The 21,285-nt window shown below is 37.4% G+C and overlaps 1 protein-coding gene across 4 annotated transcripts in view; it reads left to right on the top strand.

The window, feature by feature from the left end:
* Positions 1–2,878: 2,878 nt before the first annotated feature.
* The window catches only part of LOC101886104 (protein sel-1 homolog 3), a 43,986-nt gene continuing 25,579 nt past the window's right edge, over positions 2,879–21,285 (top strand). The window contains exons 1-11 of one of the 4 annotated variants that reach the window (XM_073939641.1): positions 2,879–3,025; positions 5,195–5,714; positions 7,430–7,556; positions 11,884–12,005; positions 14,178–14,293; positions 14,855–14,910; positions 16,900–17,023; positions 17,717–17,846; positions 18,582–18,695; positions 19,837–20,054; positions 21,005–21,184. In XM_073939641.1, the coding sequence (XP_073795742.1) occupies positions 2,978–3,025; positions 5,195–5,714; positions 7,430–7,556; positions 11,884–12,005; positions 14,178–14,293; positions 14,855–14,910; positions 16,900–17,023; positions 17,717–17,846; positions 18,582–18,695; positions 19,837–20,054; positions 21,005–21,184 (1,755 nt within the window). In that variant the 5' untranslated portion in view covers positions 2,879–2,977. Of the gene's footprint in view, positions 3,026–5,194; positions 5,715–7,429; positions 7,557–11,883; positions 12,006–14,177; positions 14,294–14,854; positions 14,911–16,899; positions 17,024–17,716; positions 17,868–18,557; positions 18,696–19,836; positions 20,055–21,004; positions 21,185–21,285 lie in introns of all 4 variants that reach the window. The other 3 variants (XM_073939639.1, XM_073939640.1, XM_073939638.1) reach the window with 3 other exon arrangements.

The raw sequence follows: 21,285 nt of genomic DNA, 5'->3' as shown, positions 1-21,285 counted from the left end.
TAACTACACTGTAGGAAATACACTGTAAAAACATGGCAGATATGAGGTAAAGTTGGATTAATATTCGCACATTCAAATTTAGCGTTCACTAAAATAGTTATACAGGGGCTAATACTGTTTAATTATAATGACATAAGCACAATTTAGGCTACTGCTTAATGTTTACCTCACTTCTTTTAATATTCAATCTGAAATTGAATGTAAGAATGACTTTAAAACAACATCAGCACTATTTAACTGTGAACAATGTACTTTAATAGTCATTGGCTGATTACATTACTATAAATGTGCCAATATAAAACCAACTTTACCTCAATAGATATAAGTTGCGGCTAATTGCTGCCCTCGTTTGATTTAGTAATCCTTTCTTGTTGATAAAGAATGAAGTAGTAGATTCCACTTGGTGTTTATATCCTCCTGTGGTGACGATGGATGTTGACTTTGAGTTGAGTGTCAGACTGGGGTCCAGCATATAATATCCAGCTCAGTCCACTATACTTGATGTCTTTTCGAGCTCACTAAAGCGTTGATAGCTCAGTACAGCTGTGAAAGTTCATGGGCCTGTTATATAAGCTCTGATCTAGGATTGTGTTAACCAAAGACGCATAAAAATGCCAAAGTAAGCCTTGTTAGCCAAGCTTGAAGATACACGCCGTTTTCTGAAAGCGTTGACATTTCGTGTTGTGCAGTGCTGTATTTATAATTTCTTAGATATACATGACAGTATGTCATGTGGAACATGATGCATGTTTTTAAAATGACATTTACTTTGGTCATTATCTAATAATTGCTAAAGAACACACAATGCAATTCACAGCTCAACAGTTCATGGTTAAAATTAATAATAATAATAATAATAATAATAATAATAATAATAATATCAACTTTATCTTGCTGCACTTTGTTAGTCAACACAAGCCTGCTGTATTTTAGTTTGATAATGGTTTTATGTACTTTTAACATTATTAAACATGTGCATTCACATATGTGCATCAAATGTTCATATAAAACATGGTATACATATTTATCAAAGATTAAGTACAAGGAAGAAGAAAAGAGATACGATTTCCTAGTAATGGTCTTTAGCAGATAAGTCTTCAGTAACATTATTTATCTCCTTTGCTTCATTTTTGAACTACCCTGCTGGAAAACCCCCAGCTTAAACCAGCCTAGGCTGGTTGGCTGGTTTTAGCTGGTCGACCAGCCTGGTTTTAGAAGGGTTTGATCATTCCAGGCTGGTCTTTGCTGGTCATGCTGGGAGATGACCAGCTAAAACGAGATTGAACAGCAAATCCAGGCATGGAAGCCCAGCCAAAACCAGTTATGTCCAGTTTAAACCAGTTTAAACCACCTATGAGACCAGGCTGGAAATGGCCCAAACCCCTCTGAAACCAGGCTGGTCAACAGGCTAAAACCAGCCAATCATCTTAGGTTGGATTAAGCTTTTTTGTTCAGCAGGGTATTCAAAACACTGTACATATATATACAAAATACCGTTTATAGGGGACACACCAACAGTGTTTTCAAGGTGAAATACACATTTAAAAATATATTAGTTGTAACAGGTTTAAGACGATTCTTACATTTTCTGTAATGTTAGTTTGTATAATACAGCAAACACACTTCAGTGAATCACATTTATTTAAATTACATCTAATTATTTAAAAAACATATTCATTTAGACTAGATATTCTTCAAGACACTTCTAATCAGCTCAAAGTTACATTTAAAGGCTTCACTAGGTTAATTAGGCAGGTTAGGGTAATTAGGCAAGTTATTGCATAACGATGGTTTGTTCTGTAGCTTAAAGGGGCTAATAATATTGACCTTAAAATGGTGTTTAAAGAATTAAAACTGCTTTTATTCTAGCCGAAATAAAACAAATAAGACTTTCTCCAGAAGAAAAAATATTATCAGACATACTGTGAACATTTCCTTGCTCTGTTAAACATCATTTGGGAAATATTTAAAAAGAAGAAAAAAAATCAAAGGGGGTGAATAATACTGACTTCAAAAGTGCCTCACAGCAAGAAGATCGCTGGTTCGACCCCTCGGCTGGGCCAGTTGGCGTTTCTGTGTGGAGTTTGCATGTTCTCCCTGTGTTGGCGTGGGTTTCCTCCGTGTGCTCCGGTTTCCCCCACAGTCCAAGCATGCTGTACAGGTGAATTGGGTAGGCTAAATTGTGTGTAGTGTATGAGTGTGTATGTGTTATTATTATTATCATTATTAAATATTATCATTATTATTATTATCATTATTAATATTATTATTATCATTATTATTATTATTATTATTATTATTATTATTATTATTATTATTATTATTATTATTATTGTTATTATTGTTATTAATATTATTATCATTATCATTATTATTATTATCATTATCCTTATTATTATCATTATTATTATTATCATTATTATTATTATCATTATCATTATTATTATCATTATTGTTATTATTATAATTATTATTGTTATTATTATTATCATTATCCTTATTATTATCATTATTATTATTATCATTATTATTATTATTATTATTATTATCATTATTATTATCATTATTGTTATTATTATAATTATTATTGTTATTATTATTATTATTATTATCATTATTATTAATATTATTATTATTATCATTATCAATATTATTATCATTATCATTATTATTATTATTATTATTATTATTATTATTATTATTATTATTATTATTATTATTATTATTATTTAGCTTTTACAAAACTTTGCGTATCAAAAATGTCCACAGATTCTGTCTAGTCCTCACCTTGTATCGTTGTAATACCTGTGTCATACCAACGTCTCTATACAAGTTTGTGTGGCGCGCGCGCGCACACACACACACACACACACCTGTCATTCTCACACACGGAAGAGCGCGCTCCGGACTCAATCATGTAGTGACAGAAACAGCAGATGTTGGATCGCCTCATCGCGTCGCGTTGATCAGATAAAAGATGATTGTGCTGAGTTTGATCTGTGCTGCTCTTCTTCTGCAGTCCTCGGTGAGATCATTTAACTTTATTTTCACTTTACAGCTTTCAGAGTCGCTCGAGATTCAGTTTCACATCACACGGCTCTTTTAAAGGCACAGTTCAACCAAAAAAATGCAAATCCTGCCGTCATTTACTCACTCGTTTAAGACCTTTATGAGTATGTTTACAGAATTTTAAAACAAACAAATATGCATGTCATCTACAGGTTACCTTCTGATATTTTCTGATTGAGGTCGACCCAAATCTTACCGTGTAACAACAACAAATCTGTCAGATTGTTGGTACTATATAGAAACCTGTTGTCTGTTAGCTTTCCTGCTTTTAATTAATTCATTTTAAATTGAATTTGTTTCATACACTTCTATACTATCATAATTTACTTACCCCTTCCCTTCATTTGTTGTTTTATTTTTCTCTCTGTAAAAATGCAGTTAATGTAACTATTATGGGCTATTTTCCCTCTTTTATATTGATCTACTGATGGTTTGTATATTTTGAGAGAGCTTAACGCGCTGCAATTTAAGAAAGCACATGCGATTACAAAAAACACCAGCAAATAAAGAAACGATCATCATCAATTTGACAGCACACGTGTTGCACATCAGTCACAACACAAACAACTGAAGAAACGCGCAGCAAAATGGTCGCAACACTTGCAAATATCCCTGTAACACAACGTAAATGTTTCAAGGGGACCCAAAAACATGACGGAGATAAGGATGTGTTAAAATAAACGAAAAACAACACCTTTCAAAGACCACCAATCACTTCACTGAGCATCAGTCACGACATAATAACACATCGGCTGCGTCCGAAACCGCCTACTACTCAGTAGGTGCTGCATTTGAATTTAAACGTACTACTCGGCCGTTAGAAAAGTACGTTCTATACAGTATGAATGCAATTCGAACACACTACATCCGCCATTTTGTCACAGTCACGTGACCTACCTGCGTCAGTTGAGTCGCCTCACTTCCATTCATGAATTCTCTCACGGGGCATTATGGGATAGCGCAGCGTGCATGAAATGCGCACTTCAGAATCTCGCCGGAAGTAGTAAGTCATCCGGGTTCTTCTCGCCTACTGATTTTCGAATTCTAAGAATTCGGACATACTACTCGGCTCGCATACTGATTTTAGCGTACTATATAGTATGGAAGTATGCGGTTTCGGACGCAGCCATCATATCTCAGCAGGGTGCGTCATGGTTTTGGGTCCTCTTGAAACATTTCCTTTGTGTTACGTGGATGTTTGCAAGTGTTGTGACCAATTTGCAGCGCATTTCTTCAGTTGTTTGTGTTGTGAAAAATTTGTATGCATGTGTGCTGTGAAATTGAAGATCGTTTCTTTATTTGCTGGTGTTTTTTGTAATTGCATGTGCTTTCTTAAAATGCAGCGCGTTAAGCTCTCTCGGCCACCGTACATTATTGATTCAAACCCCCTGTAAACATTTCTGGAGATTGTGAAATGCATCCCAGGAGCAACATTTTTTTTGCAGTTTTTGTTTTCTTGAATCCACCAGAGGGCGCTGTGTACACTTTTCAGATCTCAAATTTCTCTCGCGAGTGCCATTCACACCTGCTGTTCTCACATAAATCCACCAGAGGCCGCTGTCGACTGACTTGACCCAGCTCCTTCCCTAAACCCAACCGATTAACCCAACACAGTTTAACCACAGCGGAATGAACCGCCCACCATTCTGGCAAATGTTTTACACAGCGGACGCCCTTCCAGCTGTAACCCAGTACTGGGAAACACCCATACACACCCATTTATACATACACTCTGCCAATTTAGTTAATCAGTTCCTCTATAGCGCATGTGTTTGGACTGTGGGGGAAACCGAAACACCCGGAGGAAACCCACGCCAACACGGGGAGAACATGCAAACTCCACACAGAAGCACCAACTGACCCAGCTGAGGCTCGAACCAGCGACCTTCTAGCTGTGTGGTGACAGTGCTAACCACTGAGCCACCGTGCTGCAGACTCTTTTTTTAACTCTAATAAGCTCTTTGATATATAAGTTATGTCGACACATTCAATCCAGTTAAATTAACTCAAAATATTAAGTTATAATATTAATAGTTTTTTACAGTGTTGTGTGTCTAGAAAGGCGCCGATCAATAAAATATATTATAATTATCATATGAAGTCTATATAATCTGTCTCTTCGAAGGTTTGCACCGAGTCTCCAGATGCTGACAGGACTGATCATGGAGACTTTGTGTATTTTAAAGATGCTCCGGACACAGTGCAGAACAACTCTAGTGTACACTTGCTGTATAACTGCTCTGCCGCCTGTCGAGTCAGTGTGGAAATTATAATCTCCTCGCCATCGAGAGCAGGAGCGGTAGTATTCAGAAGGACCTGGACTAACTCTAAAAATGTTGGAAAGCCCAGATCTAGAGATTTCCCTCTGGTGTTTCCTCCAGCTCTGCTCTACCAGAGAGACTTTTTCATCAGGCGTCCGCTGGAGGCCTGTGATGTGCTTCTGAGGGCCCGTTTGCTCCATTTGGCAGAACAGGAGCTTATTGGAGACCATGTTGATGGATCAATTGTGAAAGCATCTAGGTTTGTGAGGACTCTACCGCTTTCTGAACGTCCAGCATGTCCACGCACAAGATCAGTGTCATGGGGAGCGTGGCTGATGTGGCGGATTACCAAAAACACTGTGAGGACATGTCCAGTCGAGTCAGGTGAGAGCCGTATTGACCAGAACCAAGGGCAGAATTTAAAGGGATAGTTCACGCAAAGATGAAATACAAACTACTTATTTAAAATGAGCGGAATTCTTGAGTGTTTTTGAGACAACTCAATGTTTTATGTTTAATCCACTTAAATCTGTGAAAACAATTAAGTTAACTTAATTGATTTGTGTTGGGAAAACATGAAGGGATTGTGTCCTGCCTTTTTTCACCCAAAAATGAAAGCTAAATATTCTTTCTTCTAACTTCCCCATTGGGAAATGATTTAGCTTGCTTTACAGAAAAACCCACTTAATTATTTATACAAGACATTATTTAGACATCTAAATAAATGCTTCTTGATTTAAGGGGCACCTCTGGTAAAAATCTACTTTTCAAGCTGTTTGGATAGACATGTGTGTAGGTAGTGCAGGGGTCACCAATCTCGTCCTGGAGGTCCGGTGCCCTGCAGGGTTTAGCTCCAACTTGCCTCAACACACCTGCCTGGCTGTTTCAAGTATACCTAGCAAGACCTTGATTAGCTTGTTCAGGTGTGTTTGATTAGGGTTAGAGCTGAAATCTGCAGGACACGGGACCTCCAGGAACAAGTTTGGACCCGGTTTCTCAAAAGTAATCCACTAGGATTTTGGATAAGGGTTTGGATCAAATCTTGAAAATGGGTTTTTCAAAAGAAAAAACGGATAACCTAATCGGATTATATCACGTAATCCAATCTTGGTTTTGATCTGGATCAAACCTTTAGTTGTGGTTTTTCAGACCTGTTTTGTTGGATTTGGATCACTTTGGTCCAAAAAACCTGGATTAAACTGATCCCATCAGAAGGGTAGATTTAGCGTGGATTTCATGCCCAAAATGTAATGAAAACTTTAAAAAAATATTAAATAAAACTATATTTGGATCATGCAGTATCTTACGAGATATACTATTTATTCATAAGGTTTTAATTTTATTTGTTCATCTGTCAGGCTATAGTGAGTATAGGCTTTAACGTATTCAGCCTTTCAGTATAGGCCTACAGCAAAGTAGAAAGAGTTTGGCCTCATAAAATAATCCCCCAAACAGCTGTCAAAACTGACCAAAAACAATACATTTTATTCTGTTACTAATTGACTAATTTCCATCACAATGGAAAATGTTTTTGTGTTTAGAATATTTATTAGTGATGCATGATTACAGAATAACAAAAAAATGCAAAGAGTGGCAATGCCTGATTTTTTAAATCTCTTTCAACAATTGCAAAAAGAGACTGGGCAGAAGCACAGCTTCATCTGGCAAAGGAACAACTGACTCTGACCAAACTGCAGCAAACCAAGACCACACTTTAGATCTGCCTCCTAAAGAATACGCTCAGACGAGCTGCTTCCTCCACATCAGATGAGGAAGCCTGACATTATTGTGGAGTTTTCAACATTGTCTTTTTTTTTATTCAATACATCTATATTTGAAACTTATTTGCGGGGATGGGCTCTTGGCTCCGCCCCCTTGTTAAGTAGGGCGGGAAGTTGAAACAACTTTTCATGTGAGGCTTATTAAATGTACCGCTGGTTTGTACTTTGAGCAAATGAATGACATGACAGTGAGCTTAAATGAGAGTATTTGATCAGGTGTTTTTTGAGGATACTGTATTGATTTACCAGCTTCATTAACGGTTCGGTATACTTCTAAACTCTGCTGCATCCTTTATGGATTCATCTGTGCCTTTGCAGACACTGTGGATATCCTGACGTTTCCATTCGCAAGTACCGGCGAGAGGTTTGGTGTCATACACACATTCTCCTCCTTCAAGAACGGAGATCTGGAATGGAGACGGACACTCGCTGTCAAACAGCCGAGGTCAGAGTTGTTGTGGAAAACCTTTATTCACATTTCTAACTACTGACTACTAAATCAATGCATGTTACAATAAGGTAAACAGATATGCATCAAGTACGAGCAAAGCACACTGAGTGGTTGCTAGGTTGTTTCTGGAGGGAGGTTTATCAAGTCTGGCCTCTTTTGTGTTCTGTATCTTGTGCTCTCATTAGCTCTAGATCTTTGGCTCCTTTCGTAGTATGTTCCCTCTCCAAGTATTTTGCCAAGTATACCATCACAACAATACCCTAGACAGCATTCAGAATAACATCAAACATTATTGGCGTATATTTCAACTACAGCGTAGACATGCTCTAGAATGCACTGATAACCCCCTAGCAACAACTTAGACCGTAACATCAACTATTAGCCCCTTTCACACAGTGATACCAGTAAATATCCGGAAAATTTCCGGAACGACTTTACCGGTATATTCAAAAAAGCGCTGTTCACACGTTACGGAATTTTTCCGGAAAAGAGCATTCACACATTCATCCCAAAATGCCGGTAAATTCTGACATCATTCACCACAAATGAACTTTAAACGGCTGCGCTTGTGTTTGTAAACATTTGACTACATTACAAACTCTTTGGATGATCAGTATTGAGTACAACTCCAATGAAAACATATGGAGGAACACTTTCGCATGTCGAGATGTTCATGATATGTGTGTGTGCTGGCGCTATGGGCGCTCACGGGCACACGCAAAGCTTGAAGGTATCAAACAACGGATCATCATAAACATTTTATCGATAATTATTTACACAGTTAGCATTAAGAAGGATCATAGAAACGTTATCTGACTAACATCTAGCAGCTAAATGTGTCTGGAAAAATATTCAAAGGCTTTTATTCTCATAAACCGCGCCCACGTGAATGCGTCTGACTGTTCTGATTGGCTAAAGTAGACGTCTCACGTCAGCACGTTCTAGATGTGTACGCGCTCTTTCCGGTAATCTTCCTTCTGCATTCACACAGCGCAGCATTCCGGCAAATTACCGGTAATGTTACAACTTCTCTTTCCGGAAAATAGCCAGAACGAATTTACCGGTATTTTCAAAAAGGACCTGTTCACACATACAACCTTTCCAGAAAATTGCCGGTAATTTTCCGGAAAGGTCTGTATGTGTGAAAGGGGCTATTAACTCCAGAGCAACACCTTAGACTAAGTCACTAATTCCACCCTGAACACCATAGCAACAACTTAGTACCCAATGTCAACTCTTAACTCTACAACAACAACCTGGAAATTTCCATTACTGGGCAAGTGTTTGGCCTCTACATGAACTCTGCGAACATAGTAGCTGGCAAATGTCACTTGCAGAAAATGCCCAGTTATATGTATTTGCATTAGTGCTGCACAATAAATATCATTATCTCGATAATACTTCAACCCCAAATCAGCACAAGTTAGTTCACTATGGAAAACACAAATATAAAAAGTAGTGATTTACAAATTTACTTTGACTTGTGTTTCATTGCAGACAATACAACAAACATTATTTAATGTGTTCCTCATGATTTTATTGTCTTTTTTTTTCAAACAAAACACGTATTCCAATTTAGTTTTTTGCAACACATTTAAACAAAAAAAAGTTGGACAGTAAAGCATTTACCACATTGTCATGTTGCCATTGCTGTAATTTTGTCCCATTCTTCCTGCACACAAGTCTTAAGGTGGGCAACAGTACGGGGTCTTCATTGTTGCATTTCGCACTTCAAAATGCACCACACATTCTCTACTGGAGACAGGTCAGGACTGCAGGCAGGCCAGTCCAGTAGCTGTATCCTCTTCCTCTGCAGCAGGACTCTGTAATGTGTGCAGAATGTGGTTTTGGATTGTCTTGTTGAAATATGCATGGGCATCCCTGGAGAAGAAGGCAGCATGTTGTGCTCTAAAACCTCTCTGTGCTTTTTAGCATTATTGGAGCATCATAGAAGAGCAAGTAACCTTTGCCAAGGGTGCTGACACAACCACATACCATTACAGACCCTGGCTTTTGGACTTGTTGCTGGTAACAGTCTGGATGATCCTTTTCTTCTTTGGTCTAGAGCACACAGCGTCCATTTCTCCCGAAAAACATGAAATACTGATTCATCTGACCACAGTTAACTTTTCCACTGTGTAATGGTGCATCCCAGATGCATCAGTGGCCAGATAAGTCGACGGTGCTTCTGGACACTGTTAACATAGGGCTTCCATTTGGCACAGTACAGTTTGCACAGGCATTTATTGATGTAACTCTGCATTGTGGTACTTGACAAAGGTTTGCCAAAGTAGTCCTGATCCCATGTGTTGATCTGGCTTATAGATGAATGAGGATTCTTGATATAGCGCCCCCTGAGGGATCGGAGATCACGGTTGTTCAGCTTAGGCTTGCCCCTTGCCCTTTACAAACTGAAACTTCTCCAGATTCCTTGAATCTTTTGTTGATGCTCTGCACTGTTGAAGGTGAAATATTCAAATGTCTTCCTCTCTTTCTCTGAGGAGCATCGTTTATAAACTTTTCAATCATTATCTCATGTATTTGTTGGCAAACTGGCGATCCTCAGCCCATCTTTGTGCCTAAAGGTCTAGACCTTTCATGAATAATCACCTGTTGACATCACCTGTTTCAAATCACATCATTATTTCTCCAGTTTACCTGATTGCTGCCCTAAACTGCTCCTGTACCAACTCTTTTTGAAATGTGTTGCCAAACATTTGTTCGCTGCTTGCATACATTGTTTATCTAAAGGTTGTTTATCAGATTAAGTCTTTACAATCTTTATCCACGCCTCTCCAGGGGTCCGTTCTTCGTACGTGGATTACTCAGTTAGCTGGATTTGGATATTGACGATTTGACACGATCCAGGTTCGTTTCGTTCTTCAAAGCTGATCCGAGAGTTGTTGTCATGGCAACAGTTCTGCTAGGTCAAACCTGATCGGGAGCAAGTTCCATTCATATAAACAGGATTAGATCGGCTCAGTTCAAGCAAAGATAATACAGAAAGTATGTTCCGAGTTCTGATATTTTCTTACAGTAGTAGTTATATACACTTGGGAAAATGGTACATATTTTTAACTATATATACAAAGTTATAGTCATTAATAAAATAAATAAAGTTATACATATTAATAAAACGTATGCAATCTGCACCCTCGAAATGAAAGTATAAAGACTGCCACCTGGTGCTAAGAGAAAACTTATTGAAATGAACTTTTTAGATCGCTTTCGTACAAATTGTGTATAATAGAAATGCAGAATATGTGACTTTTTAAAAGCAATAATACATTTATGCAGTCATAAACATGTTTTGACAGTTAATATGCTGGTGATTTGATGCTTCACAAAAGTTGCAGATGCCTTTACCATTATCAAAATGCTTTTGGAAACAACCAGTTATTCTTTACACTGATTAAAAAACTGTACTATTATAAAGAAAATCTTTTCTAAATGTAGAACTAAATACACTGATTTGCATTGAAATACATGATGAATACTCTCGACACATGAAAGTGTAAAGCCTGCAGCTCACAACAAATGTGGAAGGTTATTCCGTGTCATATTTAACAAGCCGTTTACCGCTAATTTGATGTAATTTTGCTCACATGGATAATTGAATATTAATCAGATGATGTCATCACGCTGCTATGCCGTCAGCCAATCGTTGCATTGCTGATCATGATTTCGAGGATCAACAGATCTGTCCTTCATAACACACGCAGCGATCTCAGATCAGTTCATCCAGACATTCTAATCTGATTCGCGAACTTGTTTGAAGAACCAATTTAGCGAGAGATCAGTTATCAAGATTAAAAGATCCAGGATATGCCAAATATTCTTAGATCATTTAAGCGAGGTACGAAGAACGGACCCCAGTAGCTGAACATAGAGAAAAACAAAAACACTAATGCTGAGAAATGAGAAAGGTAAAAAAAAATCCAATAACTAGTGTTTATGGTCATTGGTGGTATATTAAAATCTGACAGATTTTTTATTAATTTAATTACCTCCAAAAACCTGTTAAATGTAGTATGATCATTACATAATAAATATTTCTTTTTAAATGCTTAATTAAAATAGCATTTTTGTTAAAGTCAGGTATAACTTAAGAAATATTGTTATCGCAACACACTTAATGACAACATGGCATATTTTTCCAGTATCGTGCACCCCCTAATTTGCTCGCAATATTTAATAGCATACCTATTTCCCCTCATGCTCAGTGATATTCAATCACCTAATATGCGCTCCTAAAATGCTTGAGTTGTTATTGAATGTGATGAATGGTGCTGTATTTTTGACACTGTTCTCCTCTCCGCAGTGTGACTCTGTCATTGTGGCTCTACTTGCTGAGCTGGTGTGGCCAGTCAGTGTGTGGCGTGGTCAAACATATTAATAATCAGAGGAAGTATGAAAGCCCGCTCATCATGTTGACTAACACAGGTAAGCCAGTCAGTCTGCATTCCAGCATATGACATAACTTCTGGGAAAATAAAGCAAATCACTAGAGAGGGTTTTCATGACACGTCAGCAGTCGGCCATATTGGAAGTAAGAATGTAAACAACACCACTGAACTGACATAAACTCACATGTTATGGTCATTATTGCTCTGAAGATGATCAATGTTGTCATGTTTTAGGATGAACTAATCAGTCAGATCAGAAAATACATTACTCATAGACTGTCAAATGTAAAACGGATGAACAAAAATGTGTTTGTGGTGGGCTGAACGGAAGCATTGTTTCCAAAGCAAGAATTCTGACAACATTCATGTTTATTATTATCATTTCCAGACAAGTCTGTGAATTATTAGTTGACTATCTTAATTAACATGTATTATACCTTTCGTTTATCACCTAATAAACTGATTCCTTAATATATTCATTTTATTTTCGGCTTAGTCCCTTTATTAATCCGGGGTCACCACAGAGGAATGAACCACTGACTTATTCATCATATGTTTTATGTAGTGGATGCCCTTCCAGCTGCAACCCATCACTGGGAAACATCCATATCGAGGTAGCAAAGATTTCTGGCTCAGATTTGGCGTAAATCTGCCACAGCAGGCATTCATCCGGCACTGGCATACAGCATGTGGGCCAAACATGGCCCTGGTTTGGCAGAGGTGGCACCGTCTTTAAGGCGGCACACAATACTTGGGCCAGATGTCAAATGTAGTATTTGGCCCAGATGTTAGTAATTAATATGTGCGCCTTGTAAGTTTGGCCTGTCTTGGCCAACAATTTAACCCACATTTAAAATACATTTTCGATATTTTCAAATAAAGGAAAAGGTCTACCAATCAGGTCGCTTCAAGAAAAAGCACTGCTATAGCACACCTAACCCTAACCATAACCCCTAACCCCACCATAAAGTCTTGCACCCTTTTCTGTTTACTAAGTCATTCTCTATACAGTTTAGCAGTTTTCACATGCTTTTCCTGTGTTTTAGGCAGCATAAATAGGCAAACAACATATCCAGTAGTATTAACCGTACAATCCTTGTTGTTGTTTACATCCCAGTATTCCTATAAATAAATCAAATGTATGGTGATATATGCAAATTACATATATGAGATACAAGTTCAAGTTTGGATTGGATATATAGAGAAATATATATATATATATATATATATATATATATATATATATATATATATATATATATATATATATATATATATATATATATATATGTATATGTATATATATATAAATATATATATATATAAATATATATGTGTGTGTGTGTGTGTGTATATATATATATATATATATATATATATATATATATATATATATATATATATATATGTATGTATATATATATATATATATATGTATATATATATATATATATGTATATATATATATATATATATATATATATATATATATATATATGTATATATATATATATATATATATATATATATATATAAATATGTATATATATATATATATATATATATATATATATATATATATATATATATATATATATATATATATATATGCTGCATATTTTTTTAATAAAGGAAAAATTGCCATTTATATATATATTTTTCAATCAATGCAATGACAAAGATCTGCACATATATAAATGTATGCTGTAATAGTTGGCAGTTCATTCCACTGTGGCGACCCTTGATAAATTAGGGACTAAGCCGAAAGAAAATGAATGAATGAATCTCTTTTCCATGATGACAGCACATAATATTTGACTAGATATTTACTAGTGTTCAGCTTAAAGTGACATGTAAAGGCTTCACTAGGGTAATTAGGGTAAAGTTAGGGTAATTAGGCAAGTCATTGTATAACAGTGGTTTGTTCTGGAGACAATCCAACACTAATATTGCTGAAGCGGTGAATAATATTGACCTTAAAATGGCTTTAAAACTATTAAAAACTGCTGTTATTCTAGCCGAAATAAAAAAAATAAGACTTTCTCCAGAAGAACAAATATTATCAGACATACAGTACTGTGAGAAATTCCTGAATCTGTTCAACATCATTTGCGAAATATCTGAGGAAAAAAATGAACAGTAGGGTGAATAATTCTGACTCTGACTGTATATTTCTAAATGCACGTTGTGATGTTTGATTTGTCCTCAGGTAATATAGTGCTGCAGGCTCAAACGGTGGATGGAAAGGATCAGGCGTTTACAGCACACACCGCTTTACCCCTCCAAACCTGGATCCGTCTGGATCTCTTTTTTCAGCGGTCAAAGGTACATCAGCAAAATGTAAAATGTAGTCATGTGTACTTCTCTGAGCTGATTACAGGAAGAACTACTGGCAAAATCATTGGAGACTAGTGTATTTGAATGTAGAGTTGAAGTCAGGAATTTATAGTGAAGCCTTAAGCTGAATACTAGTGTCTTGAGGAATATCCAGTCTAATATTATTTACTGTCATCATGTTGACGATAAAATAAATCAGTTAATATTAATCAGATATTAAAACTATTATGATTAGAAATGTTAAAAATCTGCTCTCCGTTAAACAGAAACTGGGGAAAAAATACAGGACGAATAAATCTGACTAATAAATAACTGTACACTGTAGAAAATACAGGGTTCCACACAATTCTTTCATGCTGTGCAAACACAAATCAATTAATTAAACTTAAAATTTAAGTGGATTCACATAAAACAATTCGATTATTCCAAAAACAACTTTAGATTAGTGTTGTTTCAGCTTATTTTAAATAAGTAGTCTTAAATAAGTAGCAAAAGTCATTTTTTGAGTGTGTTTTACTAAAGTCAAACTAAACATTTTTCTTTCATCAGGCAAATATTACAATCAGAAAGGAAGGAAACACTGTGGAGAACACTTATTTATTTGAGTAAGTCATGACATCTCATTTGAACTAAAAATTATTCATTCATTCATTCATTTTCTTGTTGGCTTGGTCCCTTTATTAATCCGGGGTCGCCACAGCGGAATGAACCGCCAACTTATCCAGCAAGTTGTTACGCAGCGGATGCCCTTCCAGCCGCAACCCATCTCTGGGAAAACTAAAAATTATAAATGAAATTATATATGAACAAATAGGGGTGGTTAGCACTGTTGCCTAACAGCAAGAAGGTCACTGGTTCGAGCCTCGGCTGGGTCAGTTGGCGTTTCTGTGTGGAGTTTGCATGTTCTCCCCGTGTTGGTGTGGGTTTCCTCCGGTTTCCCCCACAGTCCAAACACATGCGCTATAGGGGAACTGATGAACTAAATTGGCCGTAGTGTATGAGTGTGTGTGAATGTGAGATTGTATGGGTGTTTCCCAATACTGGGTTGCAGCTGGAAGGGCATTCGCTGAGTAAAACATATGCTGGAATAGTTGCCGGTTGATTCCGCTGTGGTGACCACTGATGATTAAAGGGACTAAGCCGAAGGAAAATGAATGAATATAAACAAATTGATATTTGTGACCCTGGAGCGCAAAACCAGATCTATGCTGTACGGGAATATATTTCTGGCAGTGGCCAATAAGACATAGTATGGGCCAATATTATTAGTTTATTTTTTTAAAATTGTTAGAATTCAGTAACACATGGTCCATTGTAGTATTAGTAGACTGTTCAATTCAGTTCAGCTTTATTTGTATAGCGCTTTTACAATGTAGATTGTGTCAAAGCAGCTTCACATAAATGGTCATAGTAAATTGAACAGTGTAGTTCAGATTTTTAGTGTTTAAGTTCAGTTCAGTTTAGCTCAGTTCAGTGTGGTAAAATCATTACTGAGAGTCCAAACACTGAAGAGCAAATCCATCGATGCATAGCATTACCAATCTCAAACCAGAGAAACCAGACTCAGTTGGGCACAACCATTTTAATTTCTCCGCTGGACTGTCTGCTTAATCTCTGCTGATTCTGCTCCTTCAACAGACATATAACTGACTATAGGAAACTTTGCCAGTACATGTCAACTTACACTAACCCCAACCTAGCAGTGTACTGATAATGTATTTATATATATATAATATATATATAAATGTGTGTGTGTGTGTGTGTGTGTGTGTGTGTGTGTGTGTGTGTATGTGTATGTATGTGTATATATATATATATATATATATATATATATATATATATATATATATATATATATATATATATATATATATATATATATATATATATATATAAATATATATATACACATACATACATACATACATACATATACATATATATATATATATATATATATATATATATATATATATATATATATATATATATATATATTAAAGAAAACATTGGTGGATAATTAATATAATTATAAACACATTTGTCATGATTTACACTGTACTTTACAAAAATATCTGTAAATTCTGTGTTTTGTGATTCATGAATTTATTTTTGTTTCTGCTTGTGAACTGCATTATGGGATCTTGATCTTCCTTTCAACAACTTTTAACCTTGAAAAGTGTGAAAAAGTGTGTTTTCTGCATGTGTATTAGTCTGCAGTGCTATATAGTGTGTGTTGGTGTTGTAAATTACGCTACAAACACCTTTAATAATAAACTGCAGCACATTTTCTGTAGTTCTACACTCTTATTTCTCTAGATATATTCAATATATTAATTCAAACCACTAACATGTCAGTAAAAGTCACTTTGTTCAACTTTAGAGTTAAATTTACAACATAAGAAGTGGACAGAGCAGAGATTAACATCCCATAATGCAGTTCACAACCACAAATAAACACAAAACACACAAAATGCAGATATTTCCTGCAGATAAATCCTATATTTCACAGTGTACCCAACTAAACATAATTATTTTTAAATAGTTTTCAGTGTAGTTGATCAGTGGTAAACTGCTTTTGTTTTCTTCTTCAGTTTTCATCGCCCAGTTCAGTTCAACGACACATCAGGATATTTTGTGTTTGGTGGATGCCGATACACGCCAGGCTTTCATGGCTATTTTGGACCCATCAGATATTATCGTTTAGGCTCAGAAAAGGTGAGTTCAGTTATCTTGGAGAATTCTCAAAACCAATTTATAAATGTCAGTAAAGAGATAGTTCATCTAAAAATGAACATCTAATGTTAAAAATGAACATCTCCGTGTTGACATTTTCATTTTTGGGTAAACTATCCCTTTAAAGGGGGCCTATTATCCAAAAATCACTTTTAAAAGGGGTTTAAACAGTTGTGTGTCTAAAGTTGTGTGTATGAATGCTAGACATGAATGAATTGTATTTGTTATAATCAGACTTGATGAAAACAGTCTGCAGAAACACTTTGATTGACATTCTCCCTCTGTACGTGTCATCAGAGGGGGAAAACCCCGCCCACTAGTGCCCATCTCTCCCTCATTAGGCGTTAGTCTTGTTTTTGAATCTGCCACTATGCTGACACACAGGCATCTGTAGCTCCGCCCTCTTCTGTAAAGAGCACAATCTCATTTGAATTTAAAGCGACAGTCACCAAAACACCACAGTTAAGATCAAAGCCTAAAATGGTTAGTTACAGAGAGATAGAGAACATTATCTGTGCAGTATTCTCAGCTCACAATTCACACACACACTTTAGAGACATCGGAGACTTATTTTACATCTTGTATAAAGGAGCATAACAGCTCCCCTTTAATCATTCAATGCAGGATGCTTTCGGACATTCTTGTATGTTAATGTGTTGCATTATTTTATTCAAGGTGAGAAACCCTCTGTCCCCTGCTAGAACTCTACAGGAGCTGGACAGAGTCCACAGACAGTGTGAGGAAATGAAGCAGGTCACTGAGCAGTATCTGCAGGCATTGAGACACAACCGAGACTCCTCTAGAGGTCAGCTCACTTCAAACAATGGTGACTTTTTTATTATTATTAAGCAGATACTTGAATAGCAGTAAGTAGCGGCTTAGGGGTTAGAACTGTGGCCTCACAGCAAGAAGGTCTGGAAGGTTTGAGTCTCAGCTGGGTCAGTTGGTGTTTCTGTGTGGAGTTTGCATTTTCTCCCTGTGTTGGCATTGGGTCTGGTTTCCCCCACAGCTCAAACACATGTGCTATAGGGGAATTGATGAACTAAATTAACCGTAGTTTATGAGTATGTGTGTGAATGTGTGTGTATGGGTGTTTCCCAGTACTGAATTGCAGCTGCAAGGGCGTCTGCTGTGTAAAACATGTGCTGGATACGTTAGGAGTACATTTATAGTCCTGGTAATCAGTCTTCGTGAGTTTCAGTGTGTTTGCAATCAGTGGTGATCAAGAACTGGTGTATGTGAGGTGCATGATGGGAAATGTAGTCCAAATGATTACATTTTGTGTTCATTTACACATACTCAGATCTCATTTTCAGGCAAGTGATTGTGATTAGTGAGGTGATGTGCTCAAACCAGTGCCTTTAGGACGGACTCAATAACAATAAACCACATTCAAAACTGTTGATCACCAGTGTGATTAATATTGAGACGTTTTGGCTTTTCTTAATACGTAATTAAACAGTAAACGAGTAAACGACTACAGTTTTCCATTGACTGTTTTTTTGTTGGTCATCAGATGTTTGTGTGTCTCATTATGAAGACCTTAGGAGGATGTTTGGAAGTAGGAACTGCCCACAAACTTGGTCGTGGGACCAGCAAAGAAGATTCAACATCACTTTAAGGCTTCTAGAGGAGCACCAGGACTACTTAACAGGTAGAAAATAAATTAAAAGTTTCCTGACACACCAAGCAGATGCCACAGAGCTACCAGCAATGAAAAACAACTGTGGGTTGACCTGCATTAGATGAGCCTGGGATATAAATGTCGCACTTGAACACATTACCATAAATAAATGTATTTTGGGGCTCTTGACAGGATCCAACTAGTGCAGACAGTGCAAATTAGCTCAAAGGGGTAAATGTACAGTAAATAAATAAATAATAATGACAAGTTAGTTAATTAGGAATATTTAAATTATTTCGAATGTCAACTGTTGTTGTATTAATATTACAATAAACTGATCTGCTGGCATCTATTGAGGGCTTACAGAAAACCATATTTGAGATAAACAGTACTGTAATTAAATCAACCGAAAGTATTAGCATGCATATAGATAGAAGCATTGCATACTATCACGATCACCAGCGATCTAACCACAATAGATCCCTGGAGAACATTCGCATTCACGTGAACTACACTCCTGCCTCAAAACGAACTACAGATTCTGTCATGCAACACACACACACACCTGCTCCCAGTCACCATTGATTTGCAGCTGATGCTGCTTAATGACTGATTACACACTCATATATAGGGCTTACTTGGTCTTGGTTAACTGTATAGTCAACATTACGATCCTTGTTTTGTCTTGCCGTGTTAGATCCTAGCTTTGTTTTGTTTGTTTATTCCTGTATGCTGCCTGCCTGTTTGACCATCTGCCTGTTTTCCACGACTCTGGATTTCCAGCATACATCTGTTTGCTCCTGTGTTCACCATTGCTTGCCTGACCATCCTGCTAATAAATCCTGCATTTGGATCCTCGCATGTTCGTTGTCAGCATCACAGGGATAGATTTTAGCTATGGTTGAGTGTCCTGTTCTGTAGAAGTTACAGATTTTCAGCAAGCTAAAATCAGGGCTAAAATTGCATAATGTGAATTTAGCATAAAAGGCACAAGGAGAGGGAACGATTGATCAGATCTCAGGACCAATGAATTGCTAAACATGCTCCAATTCGTAAAACAACATACAAATAAGCATATCATTGCTCTGCTAATCATCTGCTGGGTGTATCAGGACCACAGTGTGAACTACCCGCAGCTCTTGGTGAACAGGTCTCCTCTTCTGCTCCTCAGGTCTGGACTCCAGTGGCAAACCTTTGCAAAATCTAAGCCAGATGATTTTTCATGATGCAGTAAAGACAATCTCTAAAGCAGGGCAGTCTGATGTTGGCCTCAAGTCCACTGCGATTGTGCATCTCCAGGTGTCCTCTTGCTGGGGTCACCAGCCCTCCTCTCTCCTGCTGGCCACCCTGCACCTGTCTGGCCTGGGTGTCCCTGTGGAGCTGGAGCAGGTGAGCAGCACAACACCTTACGGTACTAACTCCATCATTAGTTGTGTCAAATTCTTGTTTACTTGTAATGGACTCTTTTATGAAATACTATGATGACTTCTGCTGCTGAGAAACCCGCCAATGTGAAAAGGGTCCATCTTTAATCAGCACAACTCTCCTTTTCATTAAGAAGCTTTGGTTAGATAAACAGGAGCGAGACTATTTAGAGCCTTACAGAAGCAATACAGAATACAGAATACAGGCAGCCAGTGTAAACCACTACTCTGGTGACATGTTTACTATCGAGGGCAGGATAAACCTTTCAATCACATGAGATCCACTAATAGCCAACCATAATATATCCAATCAATTCCTCCTGGACCAAATCTGTTCCTGCCCCACATAATTTCTTGTTTGTGAAGGGGTTTGACTCACTTAAATGTTCATTCATTCATTTTCTTGTCGGCTTAGTCCCTTTATTAATCCGGGGTCACCACAGCGGAATGAACCGCCAACTTATCCAGCAAGTTTTTACACAGCGGATGCCCTTCCAGCCGCAACCCATCTCTGGGAAACATCCACACACACACATTCACACACACACTACAGACAATTTAGCCTTCCTGTACCGCATGTCTTTGGACTGTGGGGGAAACCAGAGCATCCGGAGGAAACCCACGCGAAGGCAGGGAGAACATGCAAACTCCACACAGAAACGCAAACTGAGCCGAGGATCGAACCAGCGACCCAGCGACCTTCTTGATGTGAGGCGACAGCACTACCTACTGCGCCACTGCCTCGCCATCTCACTTAAATGTCTTACAGGGAAAAGCAATTGCTGATGTGGCTAATAAGCTGCGGAGCTTTTATTATGCCACAGTCCAGCGCTTCTGGTTCTTCAGCCCATGATGACGTGGAGAATCAGCATCGCTGTTTTATCAGACTATATGTTTTCCTCATCTCTTCCTCAGGGTCATGTGTATAGTTTGATAGGCGGCGTATCTGATGACCGACTCGCTCTCATGCATTTGGGATACAAGCACATGCAAGGTCTGGATGGGTTCCCCAAAGACCAGAACACAGCAAACGGATACTACGCCAACATCGGCAGACAGACCAGCATCGACCGCGATAAAGTACAGGACTCTGCGGTGAGTTACACATTTACTCATATACAGAGATTTGTATCTATATAAAACATCACTGTTGTATTATATTATATTATATTGACGTCAGAATTATTAGCCCCCCT

The sequence above is a fragment of the Danio rerio genome, chromosome 23 (assembly GCF_049306965.1).
Source record: "Danio rerio strain Tuebingen ecotype United States chromosome 23, GRCz12tu, whole genome shotgun sequence".
Taxonomy (NCBI): domain Eukaryota; kingdom Metazoa; phylum Chordata; class Actinopteri; order Cypriniformes; family Danionidae; genus Danio; species Danio rerio.
Note: the sequence above shows the minus strand (reverse complement) of the source record. Positions and strands in the feature narration are given on the sequence as shown.